This window comes from Hirsutella rhossiliensis (genome assembly GCF_020360975.1).
Source record: "Hirsutella rhossiliensis strain HR02 chromosome Unknown scaffold00016, whole genome shotgun sequence".
In the NCBI taxonomy this organism is placed as follows: Eukaryota; Fungi; Ascomycota; class Sordariomycetes; order Hypocreales; family Ophiocordycipitaceae; genus Hirsutella; species Hirsutella rhossiliensis.
In genome coordinates this window covers 636,830-661,183 of record NW_025408682.1, presented here as the reverse complement: position 1 = coordinate 661,183, position 24,354 = coordinate 636,830, and the positions used below count along the sequence as shown (strand labels likewise).

The following is a 24,354-nucleotide window of genomic DNA, read 5'->3' as shown; positions in this document are numbered from 1 at the left end:
ATATCGTCGAGGTAGACTACGTAGATTATATCTACGAGCCCCTCGAGCGCCTAATAGATATAGCTCTAAAACGTAGTTAGTACGTTAGTAAGTCTAAAGGGCATTACTAAGTATTCGAAATATCTATAACGCGTTTAGAAAGCGGTCTTCTATTTATCTCCTTCCTAAATTCGAATACGTTAATATATATTCCGTATATTAATCTTAGAAAAATACTTAGCTCCTTAATAGCGGTTAATAATCTCTAAAATAAGGGGTAAAGGGTACCGATTCTTTTACGTAACCCGGTTAAGTCCTTAGTAGTCTATATATAGCCGTAAGGTACTATCCTTTTTTAGAACGAAAAGGATAGGCGCCCCGGCTAGGCTCTTTAACTCCTAGATTATTTTCCTTTTTATCGCGTCTTAGATCTAGTCGCGTAATACTTAGAGTTCCCTTTACGATAGAGGGTAAATCGGTCTATAAGGAGGTTCCGTATTAAAGATTAAATTAATTAAGTAATCCGTTCCCTTTCTAGCTAGTAATAAATCGGATTTATTAGCCGAGAAGGTATCTTTAAACCGGTAGAGAGTCGGTAGGATTTCGGCCTATTCTTCCTATAAAATCCCTTTATCTTTATCTTTATCTAGTAGCGGGATTAGCTTAGGATTAAGCGCTATTATATATACCCTTACTTTATTCCTATATTCTTAAAGGAATCTACGGGGATTCTATAGGGTTTCGCTGCTTAGTTAATACTTAAACTACTACTATCGTTTCTATAGGATAATATAGATACGTTTATCCTTTAAGGTAATAACTAATAAAAGGATTAGTACCCGATCGTTTAGCGTTAACTTATCGGTACCGATATAGAAATAAGTAATTATCTTTTTAGTGCCCCTTATATCTATTATTTAGAGCGGCACTAACTATACTCTATACTCCTTTGCCCTACTATTATTAAGCCCTAATAACTTAGGGTATAATAGCGCTACTTATAGTAATCCCTACTATCGGGTAAAGTATACGTCTACGAGGTTAATAGTACCGTAAGTATCTAAGTGCACGGGGACTTTAGTAGGGTTTCGCCCTAATATCGTTATAGGAGTTTTAAGTAACTATCCTATAGGTATTAAGTTTACTAAGGGAGAGGCGTTTACCCCGATATCTTACCTTTTCCTTATTTTACGGTATCGAGTCTAAGAGTCTTCGCTAGGGTTTCTACCTTTAGAGAATTAGTATATTTTATAGATAGGTGTCCCGGCTTATTATATTAGAAATATATAATTCCCGATTAAGTAGAAGATCCTCTTCCTCGATAACATCCCTTAGTTCGGCCCCTAGTAGGTATATCGCTAGCTTACTAGTTATCGGTCGAATCGGTAGTATTTCCTTAACGATTCGGCCTAGCTTATCGGCCTCTCTAATTCCTTCCCCTATACGTACCGCCTTAGGGTATAGCACTACTTCTATTCCCGGTTCCTCTAGGGGTAGAAGTAGTATTAGTACGTCGCCTCTTATTAGTAGTAGTATCCTAATATCGTTAGGCGACTTATATAAGCTCTTCCCGTTAGTAGGTATAGATAGGTGTTAAATAAAGGTTAATTTAGTCCCGAAGTTATAGCTCTAGCTTAGCGAAAAACGTAAGAGTACGCGCCTTTTCCGATAGGCGTTCGAAATGCCTCTCTAAGGAGTTAAGGTATAAGCTAAACTCTAGGGGGGACTAGCCTTCTCGTTAGCGAGCCTCCTTTAATTACGTCGCTAATAATATCTCCTTATTCGTAGTATCCTTAATTAAGACGAGTATTTATTCCTTAAAGTATACCTAATCTATACTATATTTAGTTCGGTTAATCGGCGTCTATTCTTTAAGGTATCGGCGCTATCTCGCTTTATAGTCGCTATATATATAATCTACCGCGTAGAGGATCTTCGTTTCGTCGCGACGAAAGCGTCTAGGCGCTGCCCTAAAGGCGTCCTCTAGATCGTAAGTCTAGTCTAGACGTTTCCGTGTATTAGTAGGTTAGGATAATTAAGCGATATTTTTAATCTTAACCTCGCTACCGCGACTGCCGTCCGATTTAAGGGAGTAGGACTATCGACGCTTCCCCGAACGGATAGCGATAGCACCGGCGCGTTTAGTAATTTCCTCCTCTAATTATGCAACGCGATCTTATAAGCGTTTCGTCTCCTCTAGCTCCTTAACGCGCGCTTATAGGGCTATAAGCTTTTCCTTACGAGACGGTTATCTTACGCCTACGGGTAGCGATATCTTCGATATAGTTATAACGCCGTCCGTAGTAGGGGTCTATTCCGAGGATATATCTTCCTATTCTTCGTCTCCTAAGTAGATACTCGATATACGTAACGAAGAGGCCTCGACTAGTTAACTACTACGTCGCGCTATAGGAGCGTTACGTAGTCTTCTCTAAGTAGCTATCTCTACTAGGTAACTAAAAAGGGAAGCTTTAGAAATTATAAGGGAATACGTATTACGGTACGATTAGTTAGGTAGTAGAGATAGCTAGAGGTACTACGCTATATATATTATATTCTCCTCGTCGTAAGACTAAAGCTTACGAGAAGAGGGATTTCTCCTCTTCGGTCGGAGTAGCGAGTGGTCTATAATATGCGAGCGGGGTAGGCACGATTCCCTGCTAATACCCTACCGATATATTAGTACTACGTACCCGAGTGCTTTATTAGCCCGTACCTCCTAGTAGCGCTCTTATAATAAGTTAAAAGTAAGGTTTAAACTTCTAGATATTTATTCTTTTAGAAGCTAATTATTTAATAGAATAGCTAACTATATAATATATAGGATACGCGGCGCCTACTCTTATTATTTAAGGCAATTTCTTACTATTAATAAGTCGCTATTAATAAGTTATATAGACCTTTTTATAAAAAGGTTAAATATAATTATAGATAAGCTAGTAAATATAACTACTATAATATCGCTTATAATATTCGATTTAATAGTATAATTATACTTTAAAGGACTACCTTAGCTCTCTAAAGATAGTACTTAGGTAATTATAGTAGCTTAAAAACTAAAAAGCTTAGATAAAAGGATCTATTATCCTTATAGGCCTATTAAAGCTTTATCTTACTACGCTAGTATTTAAGTTAATACCCTTAGCTTTTTTTAGATAAATAAAGATATTCTTACTTTAAATTAAAAAGCTAAAAGATTAGCTAGTAGGTATAAAATAAAAGAGAAAGGCTAGATATTATTAGATTAAGTCTATAGTCTAATAATTACTATTGACTTTCTAAATATAATCTTAAGGCTAACGCCCCTTTTATACTAAATATAGGTATCGAAACTATAGCTTTATATCTTAATAGCCTTATAGTATTCTTACTTTTAAAGTAGGAGTATTTATTTTATTTTACTAAAGAGATCCGCGGGGTATTTTAATTAACTCTATCTATTAACCCTAAGTCGGCCGCTCGATTAATATACCTTAATGCCTATATTAAGGAATCGCTATAGGTATACTCGCTAGTAAGTGGTTTTTTTCTACGTATAATACCCTCTCTTAGCACGACTATCGTAGAAAGCTAGGTACCCGGTAGTACTTATATTTTAATATCGCTATTCTCCTCTATGCGCTCTCCGGCCTATATTTATACCGCTAATTCGTTTGCCCTTAAACGATAGTTAGCTAGTCTAGATTTATTATTTTTAGGCGATCGGAAGGCTGCCTTTTAACCCTTTACTACTAGCGGCTAAAGTTGCATAGGTTAAGAGTAAGGTTTAAACTTCTAGATATCTATTTTTCTAGAAGCTAATTATTCGGTAGAATGGCTAACTATATAATGCGACTCTTTATATATAAATTATTATTCTACTTTGACGTTGAGCTCTGCTTAGAGCTGTCCCACTGGTTTTCGAGACAAAAATCGTGGTTAATTTGGGATCAGCCGCCGCAGTTTGTCATGTTGAGGCTAAGAGACTCGTAGCAGTCGCTGCCGCCTGTGCACCGGTTTTATTTTTGTTCATATAAAGGGCTGAAACTGTATCATCGGGCCTACTTATCATTCCCGGGACCATTAATATCTGTCGTCATCTATGAACATTGCAGAGTTGCTCAACCTCAGGCGATCCGAGACAAATTGTAAAGTGGGAAGACATCTCTTTCACATCTATCTACCAAGACTTCAGTCCTCCAACCGTAAAAACCTGGCCATATAAATAATCCTTGTACGTGCTCTTAAAAAGGCGTTTAGGAGCAACTATAAAAGTACAGGGCTGCCAGGTAATACACCGAAATAACGATATATATTTAATTACTACCCAAGGGGGAATAGGGCTATATTTATATGAAGTCTCCCCTATCTTACTGTGCCTTATATACCGGCTTGAAAAGAAGGCCATTAATAAGATTAATGCCCTATCACTTAAGCGATGTTTATATTTATATCATAGGAGGTTCGAGTCTTCTGTAAAGGGGTCTCTATACGAGGCCTCCGCCCCTATCCCTGCCTTATGCCTGCTCCACGGGTGTAGCTGCTGCACGGCTGTTACCGACACGCATCCATACATCATATCAGCTTCATTAATCAATGCATAATACGTAACCAGGGCCTCTCTTTTGCTGCCCTTACCTTCTAATCCACATGATCCCTGTACCTGTGCCCCATCAGGCAAATCTCCGAACCCTCATTCTCACAGTATTACTTGCACTGCATTTCTAGCACTTGATCGTGTTACGTACGATTTGCGCCCTGAATTAAAGTCTAAAGTCATACGATGCTGCTCCAATATAGGCATGATCGGATACGAAGATGGCAAACCGGCAGCCAGATGCCAACACGTGCTATCTTGCAGGTGCCAAAATATAAACATCATGAACGCCAGGGTATCAGTTTGAGAACGAAGTGATACCTCCACCATGTCTTACCTATTGTCTCTTTGCATTTTTGCCATGGTCGCTGTGGCGTTTACCGATTCTATTCGTCCATCTGAGTCGGACTTGGCTTGCAGCGCCAACGATCCGAGCGAGAAGCTGGTAGCCATTCACCAATACATTTATGCTTGGGGCTCGATCGGAAGACGCCAAGTGGATGAAATAATCAACGTAGACACCTACATCCACGTTTTCGCCGATAACAAGACATACGAAGGTGGCTGGCTGAATGTGACTATATTTGCTTTATTGGGCGTATTAATCGATATTCTAACTCTTTGTACAGGACACCATTATTCAGAGGCAGATGGAAGTGCTTAACGATGGCTTTGCTCAAAGTAATATCCACTTCATCCTCAAAGGCACAGAGAGAAACATCACGTCTCCCCCAAATTTTGGCGGACCCCCCGATCCCTTGACAGCGTTCTATGGAAAGATCCGCAAGGGCGACTATCGCTCACTTAATTTATACTATATGCCGAGGATGTACGGAGGAGAATGCAGCTTCCCCGGCATGCCTGGTGCAATCGATCAGTTTTCCACCGAGTTCATCTTAGATGGCTGCAGAATGGGTTCGGACACCACACCAGGCGGCAAGGAACCATTCAGTAGTGGCAAGACAACCATTCACGAAGTTGGTCATTGGTTCGGACTACTCCATACCTTTAAAGGCGGCTGTAACGCAACTCACGGCGACTACATTGACGACACACCGGCTGAGGCCGAGTACGTGCGAGAAAACATGGGCGACTGCCCCAAGGGCCGAAACAGTTGCCCTCACTTGCTCGGCCTTGACCCCATCGATAACTATATGGGCTACACATCTGAGTGAGTTTCCGGTGTAATTGTGCCTTACTAATTGATAACTGACGGAACGAACGACAGTGATTGCAGACGGAAATTCACAGGCGGCCAGATCAGCCGTATGAGGAAGATCTGGAAACTGGTCCGCATAGTTTGGTAGACATGAGTTTCGGTACTTTCTATGGATTTCAATTGTCACCAGGCAGCCGGTAACTGGCTTGGTAGGAAGAATTAGACCGCACTTCATGTAGCTCTAAAATGGGTCGACGCTGATAAGTCACCAGAAAAAAATGCATATGAGAATGAGCTGATTTTCACCAAAATAGAATACCTAGTATATGCAGTTTGATAGAAAAATATGTCCTGGAACTATAAACCTTATTACCACCAGACCAATACTAGCCAGTACTAAGCATCTCTTCGAAACCCTTAACAACATATGAAAGGATCTTTTGTTCTTTTGTTTACGCTCCTAGCCGCCCTACCAAGTTAGAATAGCTCATAACGTAATATATCTTCGAAGACGGCGTAGATGGAAATCTAATCCTTTAGCATGTCGCCGTCGAAATCCCCATTCCTTGCGAGCTCTCAAATCATGCTGTGATGCAAAACCCTGGTCGTTTATTCGCGAAACTGCAGCATAATCCATGACGCTAGACGATAGCAAAAGATGATGGAAATCATAATGCCTACGTTCTTCCCAAGATGGCCGGGCTCATAACCGTACTGGTCCAAGACCGCCTGTCCGGCAATCGAGCACTGATCTGCGAGTGGCGACTCATACATACAGCGACAGCCCTCTCCACAAGAATAGACGCGATCTGAAAACTGACTGATCATCATGCCCTCGAAGACGTACTTTTGGTAGTCCCAGTACTGGAAGACATACTTATAGAAGGCATTAAGGGCCGTGGGCGGGACCATAAAGCCGCTGACCGCCATCCAGAGGCCGTTGGCAAGGGCTACAAAAGCAAGGGAAATAACAAAGCTCGGGATGATCGAGGCGATAAGTACGATAAGTGACTCTGCCGCTAGTAGCTCGAGGAATAGCCACATAACATATGTAAAGAAGGCAGTTGCCGTCGGCTGGAAGTTGGAAAGCCAATAAGATATAATAGAAAATGAAATTGAAAAGATAAAAAGATATGGCGTGCCAATAAGAAAGTTGGAGATGATGAATTCCAGAGGGCTATAGAGGCCATTTCGATGTTCCTTAATGTATTGGAGGCGGTCTTCGAGGAATGCTGGCACGTAAGCGACCGCCATGAAGGACATGAAGGCAGAACCGAAGAAGAGAGCGTTTATACGTGGCTGGATGGAGGATTGTGCCAAGCTGAGTCGGACCCAGACCGTACCGATCAAGATGGCGAGGGCGGCGTACATGATGAGGCGGATAGCATAGACAATGCTGTCGCGGTAGCTTTTAATGAAGCCTCGGTGTAGGAGAGAAAGGTAGCGACTAGTCTTGCTGGGCGGTATGCCATTGTCGCTTAATTCGAGCGTAGGATCGCTGCCTGATTTTTCGATTGCTGTGATCGTGTCGTGAGTCGTTATAGACTGCGGAGAAGTTCTCCACGATTCGTGAAGCTCGTTGAGACGCCGAGCCGCCATAGTTTTATCGCTCACGAAGTCGATGTTCATCAGCTCCAATAGAAATTCTGCCGGGTTAATACGGTTCGGGACTTGTGTACCAATTGACTCAAAGTGCGACACGGCTCTGTCTACAGGACCGAAATAATATGTCTTGCCTTTGGATAAGAGGATCAACCTGTCAAATAGATTAAATGTTGCCGTCGAAGGTTGATGGATTGAGCATATAACGATAAGCTTGTTATCTCTCGCCACCTTCCGGAGGTAGCTTACGATCTCCCAGCTAGCAGCTGAGTCGAGTCCACTGGTTGGCTCATCGAGAAATAGGATCTTGGGGCCGGTGATGAGTTGGCTGGCCACGCCAACGCGACGTTTCTGTCCTCCAGAGATACCTTTGCGCATTGTCGTGCCGATGATGGTGTTGGCTTGATCTGCAAGGCCGAAAGAGTGCAGGAGGGCGTCGATTCGAAGAAGACGTTCTCGCCGGGACGGGAAACTAGCATTGAATTAATATAAGTTGACGATTTCGAAAATGAAGCATAGTGGCGACACACCGTGTACCTGCGAGACGCGAAGAGAAATCCAGCGTCTCTCTGACTGTGAGTGCCCCAACAAGAGAATCCTCCTGCTCGACGAAGCAAGTGATCTGTCGAAAAGTAGATGGAGAGAGTTCACTTCCATTGACGAGGACGGTGGACTTGACGTTGCTCCCATTTGGAAGCCGTCTGGCTAATACCTTCAGAAGAGTTGTCTTGCCGCATCCAGATGGTCCCATGAGAGCACACATCTCGCCTTCATTGCATACGTTAACGTTAGCTTTCCACGGCAGAAAGCAAAGAGAGCATGCCAGTTCATACCTGCTTGCACAAAACCCTCGACGTTGTCGACTATTGTCTCAATCTTCTTGGTCTCGCGGTCCTTCGCCGTGACACTGACGCCTCTCCAGGTGATGTTCTTGACGGTTGTGTTGCAATGGGCGTCGGTCATGGACCCCTGCTCCGAGTCTGCACTTGAGCTTTTGTAGGACTTCATTTTAAGATGGATATTTTTTTGAGGGTGGAAGGAAGTAGTAACTTGGAAAGACAAAGCAAGCGAGCTTTCTCTTTGGCAATTGTAGGTGTACGGACGGGATGCGGAGATTTATCAGGTGTCGAATTCGAGGTGACAGTTCACATAGGGCCCTCCTACCAGCACGCAGCCTTCGAGTTCATGTTACTAATTAATATCCGGCACACAAAAGTGGGGGATTGTGGCACGCACCCCTAAAGGGGGAAGGTTGGCAATGTGAACTAGATAGAGAGTCTGTGAGGAAACCACTAGGTTGTGCAGGCAAAAGTGAAGTGACACTCCTTGGGCAAGAGGGGGTAGCCGGTGCCACGCACTCAAAAGGCGCCTGGCTCTGGCTACCGAATCAGACCATCTTTTGCCTTATTTATCTTCTTTTTGCAGATACTGTCAGGAGCCCCCATCATGGGCCAGCCTCCTTGAACAGACGAAGTAGCCGAATTCAACATCGGAATAGCCTCACATTCATTAGATCGCACGCTCCTCTGCTTATTGCCCCACCACCTGCTGTAAATAGCTGGAAGGCAGAGTGGGCACAAGAGGCCAGAGTCATGCCCAGTGGACCCAATAGTCATGCACCAACATGACTCCCCTAGCCTGAGGACATGATGCAGGCCTGACTCAAGTATCCCTATCATCCCAATGCCCTCTTCTGGCTCGCTATTTGTGGTCACTGCACCTATATCAGCCCCTCTCTTGTCCCAATAGATAGACCAAGACATGGATCACTAAATTCACATTTCTGAGCCCCTATACCTTCCCTTATGCTCTCAAGCCCCTGCTTGAGAGAGTCCTTATAGATAAAGAGACCACATCAGCGAGGGCAAACCCTCGCTTTCCAGTAAAAGAGAGGAACGTATTATCTGCTTCGGCCTGCAGAGCTAAAAGGTCAATTGTCACTCCAGCGCAGATCATGCTGTCGTGCCGGACTTAAAGGGGCTAAGTTGGTAGCCAGGCAACATCATAATCCTCCACCTTTTGCGTGCCAGATAGTGTGGGCTGTTTGCTGTAAAGGGGGCCTTCACATACTAACCTTGACACATAATCTCAGTAAGACTTCGCCGACATTCCTACTCCCATATATTGATCGCAGCGTTTAGGAAGATGCTCCAACGTGGATCATTCGTCAGCATGCCGCAGCACTTCCACTTGGAGGCTTAAGGTGGAACATGGGGATTCCAACTTGCAGTTAGGAAAGGCCATTGAGTAAGCAGAAGCAACCTGCCATTGACGATCATCTTAAGTCAGGTTCTTACTCATAGCCCCTGTCTCATTAAAACGCATGAGGTGCCATGCGGCATCGCTCTTCCAGAAGCTCCTTGGCGTCTACCTCACCCGCCTCCGTCTCGTCCGTTGCCACCTCGCACTTGCCCACGACACCTCCACCTCCGCCTCCGCCTCCGCCTCCACCAATACATCCAACCCGGACTCGTGCGACAGTGACAGCCACGGCCAACGCCAATCCTGCGTACCCCTCGAAAACGGCTCGGCCCTTCCGCCGCCCGCTCCCTAGCGCGAAGCCGAGCCTGTCCCCTCAGAGTTGCAGTTGAATTCTCTGCGCGGGGCTGCCGGTTCCCCCGGACGCCTCCCGGTGCAGGCCCCTCTCTCCCCTTTCGTTCCGGTGCGAAATTCGGATCGCAGGACTACTTTGTCGACAGCCTTGTTGGTAGGTTTGCCGCTCATGTTTCTCAGACGCCTTGATCCCATGCTTAGTCCTTTTAGCAGACGCATCCATCCAGATCGCCGAGGCCATCTGGTTACATTCAGTCGTCTACCGCAGAGAGCCTAGAAGCAAGACCGCTGTTCCGTTCCGCACCTTCATCCAGATACTCCTTTGGCGCTCGCGCATCAGTCACTCCACGCAGCGGGTGGCCCTACCCATTCCCATCAAATCTGGTGTAGTGGGCACCAAGACAGTACCGGTACGCAGCAGCAGTTCCACTGAACTAGACCACTTCGTGTATTTTCTGACAGCATATTAATTTCTCGAACAATGATGTCGTGAGGGTGACAGGGTGCCCATTACCACGAAGGTCCAAGAGCCTGCAAAGTATGTGCGATTTATATGACTGGGACATGATGTTGCTACCGATGGCCAAGATGATGTTACCAATTTTGTTTGATGACTTTCTTCTCGTCCATCTCATTGATCGTCCCAAGGTGCCTCTGCCCCTTGTTAAGGAACATCGCCCGATATGCCGGCTCGAAGCTTATATCAGCGTTGAACACTGCCTTCTTCAGCTGGTGCTGGAAGTCGCTGCAGTTGAATGACATCTCGATCAAGCGAAGATTCTGCTAGTAGGAGCGTGTGTAGTATATCGACCGAAAGCCGCCAGAGACGTCTCCTTCTTCATCTGTGGCAAAGGCAAGCTGATTCTTCTGGTAGCCCGATGTCGGCTCTGCCCAGAGCCTAGATTTGAAGGTCGTCTCGTAGTGTCTGTCGACATACCTAGCTTCTATCACTGTGAGCCACGGCTAGATCGTTGTAGAAGGTGGCTAAAGGTGAACAATATGCAGGTTAGATAGTAGGGCCATAGAGTCATATTCCCATAGTTTTAAAATTAGACTTGCAAAAGTGACGTTTCACAATGGTAAGGGGACGTAAAACTCGATGCAGTTGACAGCAACACTTGGTTGGACTGGCAGGGGCGTTTCAATCTCTAGTTAACCATGATATCAGTTAGGCTTTCTTATCAATGTATCGCTACTTATTAAAGTCTTCTTCGTACTGGTCCGTAGATTTGTTAGCCTTCGTGGTGTTTCTCTTTTTGATGGCTCAAGTTCTGGTGCAGCTTCAACGTAGCAAGTCCGGCCTAGATGATTCTTTCTTCATCCGCGCTCGTAATAGGGGCTCTATTCATCGTCTTTTAGCCGTTTTGGCCATTTTGTTCTTACAGTACTTAAACTCTCACCCGACGTGAGAGCTGTTCTAAAGTACTCGAGTGATCCGGAGGGAGTTTGTCACGTGGAATAGCCACACTATACTCATGCCACGGCGTGCAGGAAGGCGTGCTTTCCTTGTCGATCAAGGGCCGATCCGCTCTTATTGGTTTCTCACGAATTAGGGTAACAAACCCGAGTGCAACTTGATGCTGCCGAGAAGAGAAGACATGTTTGACGGAGAATATGATTATCCCGAAGTCGCGACAGCTTTAAATCGATGAGAATAATAACAATAACCTACAATTCCTCTCCACTGTGGTATAAACGTGAACCTATCGGTGCAGAAGTTTAGAGACGATATATACTCCTACCACGCCAACTCGAAAGCCCACAGCTGTGGGGCTCCCCTGGACCCCAACCGTCCCTTAGGAGATTTCCAGTCTGCACGACGATGCAGAGATCATCCCCATCGTGAATCCAGAGTGCCAGTTTTCGGTGAAATCTACTCCGTATATGGTGGAGTCTGCCAAAAGGTTTGCCCCTTAGCGAGCAAACCCTAAAATCGTTGGGACGGCACCTACCTGACTAGGTAGTCGCCGCTCCGGTTGGGACTATTGCTTCTTATGGAGAGCACACTCCTTTTAGAATGTCTCTCCGGCGGTCGTTTCGGTGACCGAGTCGTTTGGTAGCTACTGTATGCTCTTTGAGGGCCTACAACGCACTCTATTGTTTCTATAAATCTGAGCGTGCGCCATGCATATATGTTTATACGGCTGTACCAGAAAGATTTGCTGGGCCCTGGCTTATGTCGGAAACTGCTCATGGCATCCCGTGAAGTGGTTATCCCGCGTTGCGTAGTTCTATAAGGTCCATCTCGTGCTACTCGAGACTCGAGTCGATATGCCACCGTCACCTTGATTTCTCAATCGGCTCGCATAGCCTTCGCGCCCGCATTCACATTGTATTACGGCTGGGCGCGTTTCTAAGGCCATTAAAACGCAATGTCTGCTCCTCAATGTGGGCACGTACCAAAGTCGTAGCCCTTTACGCCGAGCCGCGCGCTCTGGACCATCGTCTGTGAGAGGCACCTGATGTCTGGGACAAAGTCGTCGGCTTTTTAACGGCCCTGTAATTTGGTGCACCAAATTATATTGCCGCACGACGACCGCTCAACTCAACGCACGTAAGCTCGCACATTCCAGAGTCTCCTAATCCGATGGCGTTCGATACCCCATTGAAAGATGCCCGACGCGAGGCAGGGCTCTAAATAGCATGGGCGGTGCCGGCTTGGGGTTGTGATGATGAGAGCGTCTTTCCTTCATCATTTATGCCTCTTGCTGATGAGGGAGAGACTGAAAGAGCATTTCAAAGTAGATCGCAAGGCCTTTCTGAAACCGCCCCCCTTATATTAATATGGCAGCTGTACATGGAGCACGGCCATTGAGCTTCGGCACGACGTCTTGGCAGCCGAGGCGGGACGGGCATCCATCGGGCCGATGCGGGCCCCGGCAGATGTCCGTGCTCCGAGCTTGCCCACAATGGTGCCGCGGTCTTCGCGGGGGCATTTAGGGACCGTTCGCGGCGCTTGTCGACCGCTACAAGGCCCCGTACTCAGACTAACTCGGATGCTGGCGGCTGCACCAAACTTTGCACGCGCCCCCCCTCTCCTCTCCCCGTCAACCCTCGCGACGCCTCCAAACGCAGCCCTGCGTCGTCGATGGCTGCGAGGCTGGACCTTGTTTTGCGTCTTTGCCCGGTGTCGTGACGCCGTGACTCTTCGTCATGCAGGCCGTCAAAACCCTCTTGCCTCGGTGGCCGGGCGCGTCGTCGTCGCCCTCGCCCGCGACATATCAACCACTGCACCAAACCGAGGACGACGACGACGACGACCATCCGCACGGAACAGCGTCTACAATGGCCTCGCCTGAAGACGGCCCCGACATGCCCGCGAGGCACCGCGACGCCGCTGCTCTGCTGCTCATCAGACTCGGCCGCTCGCCCGACGAGCGCATCCACGTCTCTGCGGACGACGACGCCCGCATCTTGCGTCAGATCGACCTCGCCCTGCTGCCCCTGATGCTCGCCGTCTACTTCCTCCAGGCCCTGGACAAGGCAACGCTCTCCTATGCGTCCATCTTCGGCCTCATCGAAGACACCCACTTGGTTGGCAACCAATTCTCGTGGCTCGGCAGCATCGTCTTCCTGGCCCAGCTCGCCATGCAGCTTCCGATATCCTTCGCTCTCGTCAAGCTTCCCATCGGCAAGTTTACCAGCGCCATGGTCCTCGCTTGGGGCGTTTCCCTCACCTTCATGACGTGGGCCCACAACTTTACCGGCCTCATGGTCGCTCGTTTCTTCCTCGGTGCCTTTGAGGCCAGCGTTGGGCCCAGCTTCATTGCCGTCACCCAGATGTGGTGGAGACGCAGAGAGCAGACCATGAGGGTTGGCTCGTGGTATTGCATGAATGGCCTCACCTGGGTGGTGCGCTTCTCCCAAAAAACCCTCGCGGTAGCCTTACGCCTGCATCGGTGCTGACTCTGAGAAGTTTGGTAGTCTCATCACATATGGCCTTGCCAAGATCGATTCGGATATGAAGCCTTATCAGGTAAGCAGTCGTTGCCCGCTGTTGATTGCATCACCAACGAACTGCTCGTCTCGACGAATCCACGTGTCCATGGTTGGGAGTTGACTGACACCAGACGTCATGGTAGATCATCTTCCTCTTTTTCGGCGTCATCACCGTCGGCGTCGGTTTCCTCATGCTCTATTGGATGCCAGACTCGCCAATCGAAGCAAAGTTTCTCTCCGACAACGACAAGGTGCTTGCAATCTGGCGCCTTCGTCACAATCAAATGGGCGTCATGTCTCGCGAATGGAGGTCTGACCACTTTTACGATGCCCTGAGAGATGTCAAAACGTGGCTGTGGTTCGCCATGATGTTCTGCATCTCGGTCCCGTCCAACGGGCTCTCAACGTTTGGTCCCCTCATCATCAAGTCGTTTGTTTCCGATCCGTTTCACACGATGCTCTTCAATGTCCCCGTCGGCATCTTGCACGTCATTTCCGTCTCCTCCAGCGCGTACCTGTCCATGAGGTGGAAGTTCAAGGGCCCCGTCATCATAGCGCTCTGCGCTCCACCACTCATTGGCTTGGCAATTCTTTTTCACTTCCCTCACGATGAGGCTCACCGAGCTGTGCTATTGACCGGCTACTTTTTCCTCTCCACCTTTACCGGCATCAGTGAGTTTAGACTTCGCTTCGACTTGTTTTGCCGTCACACTAACCGTCCGTAGCGCCTCTCATCTACGCCTGGTCATCTCAGAACACCGCTGGCGATACGAAGCGCAAGACCACCTCGGCCATCGTCTTCATTGGGGCTTCTGCGGGCAACGTCGTCGGCCCTCTCCTGTTTCGGCCAGACGATGCACCGGAATTCACCCTGGGCATCCGCTTGAACATCCGCTTCTTTGCCGCCATCAGCTTGTTGGCAATCGTGACCATGTGCTACATCACGACTCTGAACCGCAGGCAGAGCGCACGCAGACTCTCCGTGGGCAAACCCACCCAAACTGTCGACTTGAGTCTGGAGACGGCTGCCAACGCGGAGCGAATAGAGAGGCGTGAGCGAGAGGCACAGGCTGTTCTGGCTGGGCCCAATGGGCACGTCGTAGACCATACCGACGGCAGGGGTGACAAGACGTTTTTGGACAGAACCGACCGAGAGAATGAGGATTTTGTCTACGTAAGCTAGAATCGGATTGCAGACGGGCAGCAGCAGACTTGCTGTACCGACGCAATCTTTGGGAGTGTTTCACTTTTTGCTGGTGCAATGGTTACTACATGTACTTCCTGGCAGTTCAAATATTGGACATTCTCAAAGTCGCGGGCGATTTCCCTAGCATGTGATGGCCTGTTATGGGGGGACGGTTGCCCTGGGTCGACAGGTGCTCCTGTCGAGGCGCTCGGGCATGGATCAACACAACCTACAGGATCCTGAGGGCCCAAAGTGAAAACACGTTACAGCTAGATGCCTACCTATCAAGGCTTCCTTGAACAAAACCCCGTCTACAATGATATACCCGTCGAGACTCAGCCCTGTCATCGACGGCTTGAGCAACGGCAGATAATGAGCGCCACACTCGAGATCAGGCGTGCTCTCAAAATCCCGACATCGCCAGCACCGCCGCAACTGACATCCAAAGGATCCAGATGGCGACGGGCCTAGGTCATCGGCTGATTTATTCCATGCCTACCTGGAAAAGACGCCGATGATTTGATGCCCGTAAGCCCCAGTCGTTGGTCAGCAACCCGGACTGAGGAGAATGACCCGGCCGCTGTATACGCGGTTGTCCGCTCAACTTTAGGAGAGTTGGATCGAGCCCGCTTCTTATACGCTACGATTTCTGACCATACATGAACGAACGATACAGTGCGCATACATGTCCGTTGTGTCCTCGGGGCGGAGGAACAGGAGGTCTAGGAGAAGCCCAGGGCGCCTCAAAGTTGCCGCCAGCCTCGGCGGGATCCAGCGAGGCCATACTATGTGTTGCACTCGTCATCAAGTACAGTACTAGAAAGATGCTCTGCTTTGTGTCGCGAACACGCGTCATTACACGGCCTTCCTCCCACGCCGTTACAAGCTCATTTCGTGCATGGACGGGGCTTCTCTCGCTCTATACCGGCCGAATCCCACCTGACAACCTCATCACCACATGACTTGCAGACCCAAGTCATTGTCCATAATTACAGCGTGGTCAGGTGGAAAAGGAGGGGAATCCTGGAGAGCGTCATATTCTCGGCATCCCCCAATTGGCACATCCATTCATTTATCGGCCCAGCCTGTCTCGGGCGCCCTCTCATTGCAATACCAAAGGGCTTACCGAGTCGCACACTTGACCGGGGTCTCCCAATCTTATGCTGAACAGGCCATGCCCGGGTGAGATGGCGAGCCAGGTGGCGCAACGTTCGGAGAAGGGGGGCTCTCACGGGGGGGGGGCGAATGGGCTCTGCGGTGTTACTCCTTTCATCACAAGGTTGCTTCCATGATGATTACGCGTTTTGCTTGGTAATCACGTAGCAAGACGGACAGGAGAATAGGCTGGAGCAGAGAGGCATATGAACTTATGAAGAGAGGGCAATTCTTGGCAAAGGAAGCTGGGCATCATCCAGGCTCAACGTCTTGTGCAAATGCCGAGCACTGGGCACGCTAAAGAGCCAATGCCGAAACTAACGCATCGTATTCCGGGAGCCGGGTTAAAGCTGGCCAGCGCGGGATATTCCCTCGATCGATATAGCTCCGTGTGTCACCCTCTGCTGAGGGCGAGTTGCGACCAAATGGGCCTGTCGTCGGGACCAGACGTCTCTCAACATGTACACCCAGTAACGTGTGCGCGCGCGTGTGTACGAGGCAAGCATGCATGGCCGGGGGAAAGTCGTCAATCCTGCGCGATCGACAGCTGTGCGCGATCCGAGCCGGCATGAGCATCGATCTTGCTGGTCGTCTCCCACAGAGACGACGGACGGTATGACGAGCATCTGCCGCATGGTGACACGATGCGTATCACGGCTCTGCCAGCGTCGGCGTCAATGGCTGTGCGATCGTGGCCCATTGGCACATCCCCATGCTTCTCTGGCGCGCGCCGTCACACGGCCTTTTGATGTTCCAGGCTGACGCCCTGTCACGAGTTTGCTGGGGTCCTCGTCGTAGCTCGACATTGGGAAATACGAGAAGCACGGCGCGAGCATGTCAGGCTGACCGCCGTCTTCTTCAGGCGGGACGCGACGGGCTTTGAACGACTGCGGCTTGAATGTGGCGGGAGGCTGCTGAGCGGCCGAGCCGTGCGGGACCGACGGGAGGACCCTTGTCTCGCGAGAGCGGTCGACTGCTTATCTTCGCCCGGGGCCTAAGGCTAAGGAAGAAGAGGGCGGGAAAAGAAAGGAGAGAAGAGAAGGGATGGCAAGGGTCCTTCAGCTGTTGGACCCAACAATAACACCAAACACACGGCAAGACATCATCATCAGCCTCGACGGGTCGAGAAACACACACGACCACGAATCGACAGCCGTACATTTGAGAGCCGGGTCAAAGCCAACCTCGTCACATAAACGTAGTCGTCACAAGCGCGTACGCTGCATGCTGTATGTAACGACATGCATGCAAACCAAGGCGTTGCATGGGCCTGCTCGCCGACCTTTTTTCGTTGCGCATGGTAGGTGATAAATGCTCCGTCCACCTCCCTCTGTCTCTCCTTTCTCTGCGGGACATGGCCCTGCCTGCGTCCCTCACCGCGGGGGCGTGCAGCTCGAGAGAGGCGATGCTTGGCAAGCGGCGATGACGGGCTCAAATCGGCCGCCGACGATGTTGTACGTGGACGCATGGGCTTGTTGATTTCATCAGGCCGCGCATTTCGTCGTCAAAGCAGCGCCTCTCCGTCCGAGGTCCATGTCTGTGTATGTAAGTGCCCCTGAGTGCGATAGGGGGGATCCGCGGCGGAGACATAACGGGCCAAACAGAAGAAAAGAAGCAAAGGAAGAACGACGGCCAACGTAACGTGCGCTCCTCGCTCGGGAAAAGACTGTGTGCACAAGCCCGCCTGAATACCCATTGTGTGGTTGGCCGCCTCCCGCCAATCGGCCTTAAGCTGCCTCCCCCATCTCTCAAGCCCGTCCCGCGTCCCAGCGTAGAGGGCCGCCGTCCGTCTGCCGCCCGGGCTCCTTTATGGCCCTTTCGATCCAGACGCATTCTCTCCATGTCTCTCCGTGCGTTTGTGCAGGGGTGGCCGGCGCAGATGGGACCGGCAAGACAGGACGGCGGTAGGTACTCACGCGTCTTTGGCCTTTCCTTGTTCAATTCTTTCTTTTCTTTTTCAACATGTACGGCCCAGTGCCCTGTACATGGCCTTCTTGCTGTACGTAGATTGGTCCCTCGTGCTCACCGGGACGCATGCCGGCAAAGGCCCTGTATAAAATGCACCACAAGCTCGACCATTTGGCCCGCCGTTGCTGATCAGGCATAGGTGACGATGCATGTCCCCCCCTCCTCCTCTTCGCCTTCGTCCTATCCCGCTAGGATACGAGAGATTCATCCAGGACGACATGAGGCCATCCCTCCTTTCCGTCGCCAACCGGATCGCAGCTCGCTTCTCCTCACTCGCCCTCCATCTCCTCGCCATCGTCGATGCCCTCAGCGGACCGCTGGTGGTTGACGGTCCCCGGACCCGTCCTTTCCAGGCCTACTCCTTGTCTCGGGCCTACCCTTGGTCTTGTAGGCCCTCGTATCTCCTGGGCGGACGTTGACCCGGCTCGACGACAATAAAAGTCGACAACAGAAGTTCACGACGACCATGGCGACCATATTGGCCGCATCTGCCGGCCATTACCTCCTGTCGCACTGGCCGGACGCGGGTCCGAGTGTGGGCGGGTGCCTGCAATGCCACCACCACTACCAAGACAAGATCCGGCCCTCGCACAACCAACAACAAACCCCTCTCGAGACGGCCCCTGGAACCCGCTGCGCCGAGCTCGGCTTCCCGACTCGACCTTCTTTCCAATCCCCCGACGTTGTCCTCGCCCAGGTCGCAAACGATGGCGGTGCCTTGCCTATGCAGCAAGGCGGCTGCGGCCTGTGTTGTCATGACGAGCACACGTTTAGCCCTCGCCTCTCCCTCTCACGTGTGGCCGCCTATCTCCTGTTGTCGTGTCACCCGAGCATGGATTCGAAAGACGGCCGCTTCGATATGGCTGTTCTGCTCGAGGCTCAATGGCGCGACTTGCTGCTCATCGGGCTCTTGACCATCGTCGCCGCCCTCCTGGCCCTCGTCTACCTCTGCGCCCTTCCGAAACCACTGCCCGGGATTCCCTACAACAAGCGCTCGTCCAGGCGTTTGTTTGGGGACGTCGGCGAGATCCGCCAGTCGACCTATAGGCGGCAGTGGATATGGAGCCAGCCAAGCGTCCACGGGGCACCCATTTCCCAGGCCTTTCTCTTTCCCTTCCGGAGACCGACCGTCATTGTCTCCGACTACCGTACCGCCGTCGACATTTGCTCCCGGCGCGTCAAGGAGTTTGACCGAGGGACGCGAAACAGGGAGTGCGTCGGCTTGACCGCTCCCAACTTCCACTTCACCATGCAGTCGAGCGACCCGCGGCTGAGGCGACATCGGGAGCTGCTGCGAGACCTGATGACGCCGTGGTTTCTCAGAGAGGTAGGATTCCAGATCTCAGGCGCGTGCAACATGTGCTCATCGTCGGTTCAAGGTCGCAGCCCCGCGCATATATGACAGAGTCGCTCTCCTGGTCGACCTCTGGAGCTTGAAGCAGTCCAAGGCACACTTGCGACCCTTTCCTGCCGCCCGGGACCTTTCCCTGGCGACTCTGGATATGATTTCGAGCGCTGCGTTTGGCATGGAAAAGTCCAAGGCCGCCCTCAGCAAAGAGGTGCTGCGGGTTCAAAGCTTCCACCCCGAAGCCGCTTTCGAGACAAACGAGCCCGTCGAATTCCCCCGTGCCACCCAAGAACCGGACATTGAGGCCCTGCTCGACATGGCCGACATGATGGCCATTGCGCAGGGCAGCCCCTTTCCGACTCTCGCTCAGTGGCTGGCTTTGCTCAAGCCCAGGCACGCCCGGGCCCACTGGCACCGACGAGCTCTCCTCCGCCGACAGACGGCAAAGAGCCTGCACAGGCTCGCGTCCGTGGGGGATGAGAGCGTGCCGGACAGCGCCTTGGACGAGCTCCTCCGGCGGGAGCAGCGCGCGGCAGCCAAGATGGGCAGGGTCCCCGACTTTTGGTCTCCCGCCATTCGAGACGAGGTAGGATCGTGCCCGCTGCGGGGGACTATCTTTGACTCGTGCGCCTTGCTAATACCGCAACTTAGGTTCTCGGCTATCTTCTCGGGGGCCACGAGACATCTGCCACTGCCCTGGCGTGGTGGGTAAAGCAAAATACTCGCCACCAACACGTTCAAGATCGTCTTCGGCGCGCCCTCTTTGACGGTCACCCTGAAGCCGTTGCAGAAGGTCGCTGCCCGACCATGGCGGAGATTGTCTCGGTTTCGATCCCCTACTTGGATGCGGTACTGGAAGAGGCGCTCCGCTGCGCCTCGGTGGCCACCTTGATCGTTCGGCAAGCAAAGTGCGACACGCATATCCTGGGCTATCCGATTCCAGAGGGGACCGACATCATCATCCCCTTGACCGGACCGTCCTTTACAGAGCCCGCTCTGGCGATCCCCGAGTCCCTCCGCTCCGAGGCCTGCCGCAACGCCAAAGAGCGCGTCCCCGCCTGGGGCGATGACATTGCCGAGTACAGGCCGGAGCGGTGGCTGAAGCGTGAGCGCAACGCGGCCGGAGAGACGGTGGAGGTGTTTGACGCGCTGGCCGGGCCGAGCCTTGTATTCAGCTGCGGTCCGAGAAATTGCTTTGGGAAGAAGCAGGCGTATCTGCAGCTGAGGACGACGGTGACGCTGCTGCTGTGGAACTTCGCCTTTGAACCCATCGACAAAGCGCTGGATGGGTGGGACATTACCGAGAGCCTCGTCAATCTTCCCAAGAGCTGCTATGTGAGGCTCAGAAAGCTATGACGGCCGAGGGATACCCGGGCTGCATGCGAGGGGGACGTGTTGGGAAGGGGAGATGCATGATGAACATACGATGACAGGATGATGTGAAACTGAATACCCCTTGGGCAGGAGGCAGTAATTGTAAATGGCATGCAAGATGCAGCAACTGACGGATGTGAGTCGGACTGCCCCTGATTATCGCAGCTTGTCCATGTCTTTTATTTGCGAGTTAATTCCCCGTCGTCGTGAACCGCGCGTAAGCGAGAAGCCCGCGAGTCTTCATTAGGGCGCAGGAGCTCTTGCAGCCAAGGCCCTTGCCTCGTCGCGCAGTTCAGCCTGGCGGTTCAGGTAGCTGAGGTACGTCTGCCAGCCCACGGCGACGAAATTGGAGACGAGGGTGCGGTACTCGAGGGGCAAAAAGGCGAGAGTGATGAAGACGGTGGCGGGCCAGACTTTAAACGAGTTGAGCCAGCTGGTGGGCACGGCGTCGCAGACTCGCTGCAGAGCGGCGTCGAGTCCGTCGCCGGCGAGGAGGGCGTGCGAGCCAAAGAAGTAGACGTTGAAGGTCGGGGTGAAGACGAGCTGGTTGACGGCGACTTTGGTGACGAGGGAGCGGACGCGAGAGGCGTAGTTGAAGTTCTTGGAGAGGAAGACGAACCTGCCGAGGGAGAAGTGAGTATGCGCCGAGGCAAAAACGAGTCGATGGACATGCATGCACGGCTCACCACTTATAAAACGGCACGGCGGCGACGAAGCCAATGACGAGGGCCCGGGCCGTCCGCGCGGCATCGTACTCGCGGCCTCCAATGTGCTGGGCGCTCAGGTCGGCACAGAAAAAGACGACGAGGGCGCCGACAATCTGCGTCCTGTACGGATGCGCGCGCTGCGCCCGGCCGTAGGCCTCGGCGACTGAGCTCACGGGCCCGAGAGCCCACCGGAGCCGCTCCTTGAGCGTCTTGGCTGGGGCGCCCCCCGATGCAGGGTGCGGCGTGGCCCGAGGCAGCGGGGGGGGCGGCGATGCTGGCGGAGACGGCTTGGCTTTGGCGTTGGGCTTGGCGACGGGGGGTTTGGACGAGTAGGCGGCCGAGGAGAGGACGCCGCGGCGACATCGGAGCACGCACCCGGGCGGCGCGGCGCGGACGAGCAAGGGCAGCGGCATTGCTCTCATGGTGGACGACGAGGGCGTGTGTGGTGTTGGGGCGATGATGTTGGAGGAGGCAGTTTTTCTCATGCCCCCTTTTTCCCTAGTCCTTCCCACCCAAGGGGCCCGCTGCACTGGATGGCTGACGGCCACGGCCAACACCCCCTGGTGTTTCGGCCTGGCTCCTCTGTGCGACTCACCCGCATTGCGCTTCTCAAGGAGAGCGGATGATGGAGAGCAGCATCATCATTCCGTCCAACAAAACATGCAAGTTGCCCTGTCGCTGCGAGGACGACACTGTGGTTTAGAGTTTAGACGATGGACTCATGGAGCATGCTGTCCTGCACATTGTCCAAATCAATCCACCATGTGCTGCTCCCAATCGCCTGCGGCTTCCAGCATTCCCCTTGGCCATGTCCTCCTTCCGGAAGAGGACTTGTCTAATACCACGTGTCCATAGCAAAGGCCTCATCAGGCCGGCATCAGGCGGCTTCAACCGGAGCGGCCAGCGCTGGCTTCCGTCGGCGAATGCTTGATGCTACGGCGTCAACCCCTCTCCTCCATGCCAGCGCCATGCTCCCTTGCTCGACATCGTCAACACAGCAGAGACTTGCATCACCATGGCACAAAGCCCGTCTCGAGACTCGCAAATGGATGGCACCTGGGTCACGCTGGCACACCCCGGCAGTCACCGGCAGGCCGAGTCTTTGCCCGACCGCGTTCGCCGCGTCGAGGCAGACCTAAACGACATCAACACCTTCTACAGCATCTCCATCTCTCCCGCCCGACACGAGCGTCTGCAGCGATTCTACGCCGACGAGGCGCGGTCGCTGCTTCGGCTTGACTTTGACGCCCTTGGCCAACAGGGCAAAGTCGACTTCATCCTCCTGCGGAAATATCTGCAGCGGAACACTCTCCAGCTCAGGGCCGAGCAAGATGGCTTTGTTCATCTGAAGCCGCTGCTGCCCTTTGGAGACATCATAATTACCCTCTGCGAGAAGCGAGAAAGGGTCGAGCCCATGGACGCCGAGCGCACCGCGCAGCAGCTCGACGACATCAACACCATGGTCGGCCGTGTCCAGCGAGACGTCGAGCAGGACAAGATCAAGATGGGCAAGACCAACGCCTTCAAGGCCTCCAACATTATCGACGAGCTGCGTGGCCACCTCGCCGAGTTCTTCGCCTTCTACGCCTCCTACGACCCCTCGTTCGACTACTGGGCAACAGTTCCCTACCGGACAGCCGACGGCGCCCTAGGCCGGCTTGTGCCGCTGATCCAGACACGCCTGGCGGGCGTGCGCCCCGGCGGTGCTGGCGATATCATAGGGGAACCCATTGGTCGCGAAGCCTTGTTGCGCGAGCTCGAGGCCGAGGTGGTTGCCTACTCGCCCGAGGAGCTCGTCCGGATTGCCCGTGACCAGTTCAGCTGGAGCGAGGGCCAGATGCGGCGAGCCTCGCGCGAGTTGGGCTACGGCGACGACTGGAAGAGGGCCATGGACCAAGACGTCAAGACGAGCTCCGTCCCGCCCGGCGAGCAGCCTGGCTTGGTGCTCGAGCTGGCGCGGGAAGGGGCGCGCTTCGTCGGCGAGCACGACCTCGTCACGGTGCCAGAGGTGGCTGAAACGTATCGCGCTACAATGATGAGCGCGCAGCAGCAACAGACGGCGCCTTTCTTCCTCGGCGGGCCTTCGATCCTGATTGCCTATCCGACTGCCGGCATGGCGCACCAGCTAAAGACCATGGTGATGCGAGGAAACAATCGCTACTTTGCGCGCGCAACCGCCTTTCATGAGCTGATTCCGGGCCATCGGCTGCAGCTCTTCATGCTGGAGCGTCACCGCAACTACCGGCGCCTCTTCACCACGCCCTTCTTCGTCGAGGGCTGGGCCACGTACTGGGAGTTGCTTTTCTGGCAGCGAGGCGACTTTTTCGTCTCGCCACGCGACCGCATCGGCCACCTCTTCTGGCGCATGCATCGTTGCGCCCGCATCCTCCTCACCGTCGGCTTCCATCTCGGACAGACGACGCCCCAGGAGTGCATTGATTTCCTCGTCGAGTCGGTAAACCACGAGCGCCACACGGCCGAGGCCGAGGTCCGCCGCTGGCTCTCGGGCCAGTACGGCCCTCTCTATCAGATGGCCTACATGGTTGGCGCCCTGCAGCTGCTCGCCCTGCGCTCCGAGGCCGTCGACTCGGGCCGCTGGACGGAGAAGCAGTTTAACGACCAGGTCCTGACCCTGGGCGCCATTCCAAACGAGCTGGTGAGGGCCTTGGTGCTGGACAAGGAGCTTGAGCCCGACTACAAGGCTAGCTGGAAGTTTTACAAGCTGTGAGGCTGGCTGAAGATGGGCAGTGGACAGGCTAGCTGGTTGTGTGCCAGAAGACCGCGTCACAGGGAACATGGATTGCGGAA

The 24,354-nt window shown here is 52.4% G+C and overlaps 6 protein-coding genes across 6 annotated transcripts; 4 read left to right on the top strand and 2 right to left on the bottom strand.

Moving 5' to 3' along the window:
* Window positions 1-4,916: 4,916 nt before the first annotated feature.
* On the top strand, window positions 4,917-5,862 carry HRG_10575 (pregnancy-associated plasma protein-A domain-containing protein; the record flags this gene model as incomplete). The annotated part of the gene is made up of 3 exons (XM_044869046.1): window positions 4,917-5,129; window positions 5,185-5,726; window positions 5,784-5,862. The coding sequence occupies 3 exons, from the start codon at window positions 4,917-4,919 to the stop codon at window positions 5,860-5,862; spliced, it is 834 nt and encodes a 277-aa protein (XP_044715788.1).
* Window positions 5,863-6,323: 461 nt separating this feature from the next.
* On the bottom strand, window positions 6,324-8,279 carry HRG_10574 (ABC transporter domain-containing protein; the record flags this gene model as incomplete). The annotated part of the gene is made up of 7 exons (XM_044869045.1): window positions 6,324-6,466; window positions 6,548-6,664; window positions 7,058-7,259; window positions 7,566-7,788; window positions 7,847-7,938; window positions 7,984-8,084; window positions 8,150-8,279. The coding sequence occupies 7 exons, from the start codon at window positions 8,277-8,279 to the stop codon at window positions 6,324-6,326; spliced, it is 1,008 nt and encodes a 335-aa protein (XP_044715787.1).
* A 4,743-nt stretch (window positions 8,280-13,022) lies between these two features.
* HRG_10573 (major facilitator superfamily domain-containing protein) lies at window positions 13,023-14,991 on the top strand (the record flags this gene model as incomplete). The annotated part of the gene is made up of 5 exons (XM_044869044.1): window positions 13,023-13,721; window positions 13,786-13,845; window positions 13,952-14,480; window positions 14,534-14,860; window positions 14,912-14,991. 5 exons carry the CDS (start codon window positions 13,023-13,025, stop codon window positions 14,989-14,991), a joined length of 1,695 nt encoding a protein of 564 aa, XP_044715786.1.
* Window positions 14,992-18,583: 3,592 nt separating this feature from the next.
* On the top strand, window positions 18,584-20,821 carry HRG_10572 (cytochrome p450 domain-containing protein; the record flags this gene model as incomplete). Its single annotated transcript, XM_044869043.1, has 3 exons — window positions 18,584-19,444; window positions 19,497-20,051; window positions 20,117-20,821. 3 exons carry the CDS (start codon window positions 18,584-18,586, stop codon window positions 20,819-20,821), a joined length of 2,121 nt encoding a protein of 706 aa, XP_044715785.1.
* A 261-nt stretch (window positions 20,822-21,082) lies between these two features.
* HRG_10571 (mpv17 / PMP22 family domain-containing protein) lies at window positions 21,083-21,968 on the bottom strand (the record flags this gene model as incomplete). The annotated part of the gene is made up of 2 exons (XM_044869042.1): window positions 21,083-21,458; window positions 21,526-21,968. 2 exons carry the CDS (start codon window positions 21,966-21,968, stop codon window positions 21,083-21,085), a joined length of 819 nt encoding a protein of 272 aa, XP_044715784.1.
* A 593-nt stretch (window positions 21,969-22,561) lies between these two features.
* HRG_10570 (X-Pro dipeptidyl-peptidase) lies at window positions 22,562-24,274 on the top strand (the record flags this gene model as incomplete). The annotated part of the gene is made up of 1 exon (XM_044869041.1): window positions 22,562-24,274. One exon carries the CDS (start codon window positions 22,562-22,564, stop codon window positions 24,272-24,274), a length of 1,713 nt encoding a protein of 570 aa, XP_044715783.1.
* Between the last annotated feature and the right edge of the window lie 80 nt (window positions 24,275-24,354).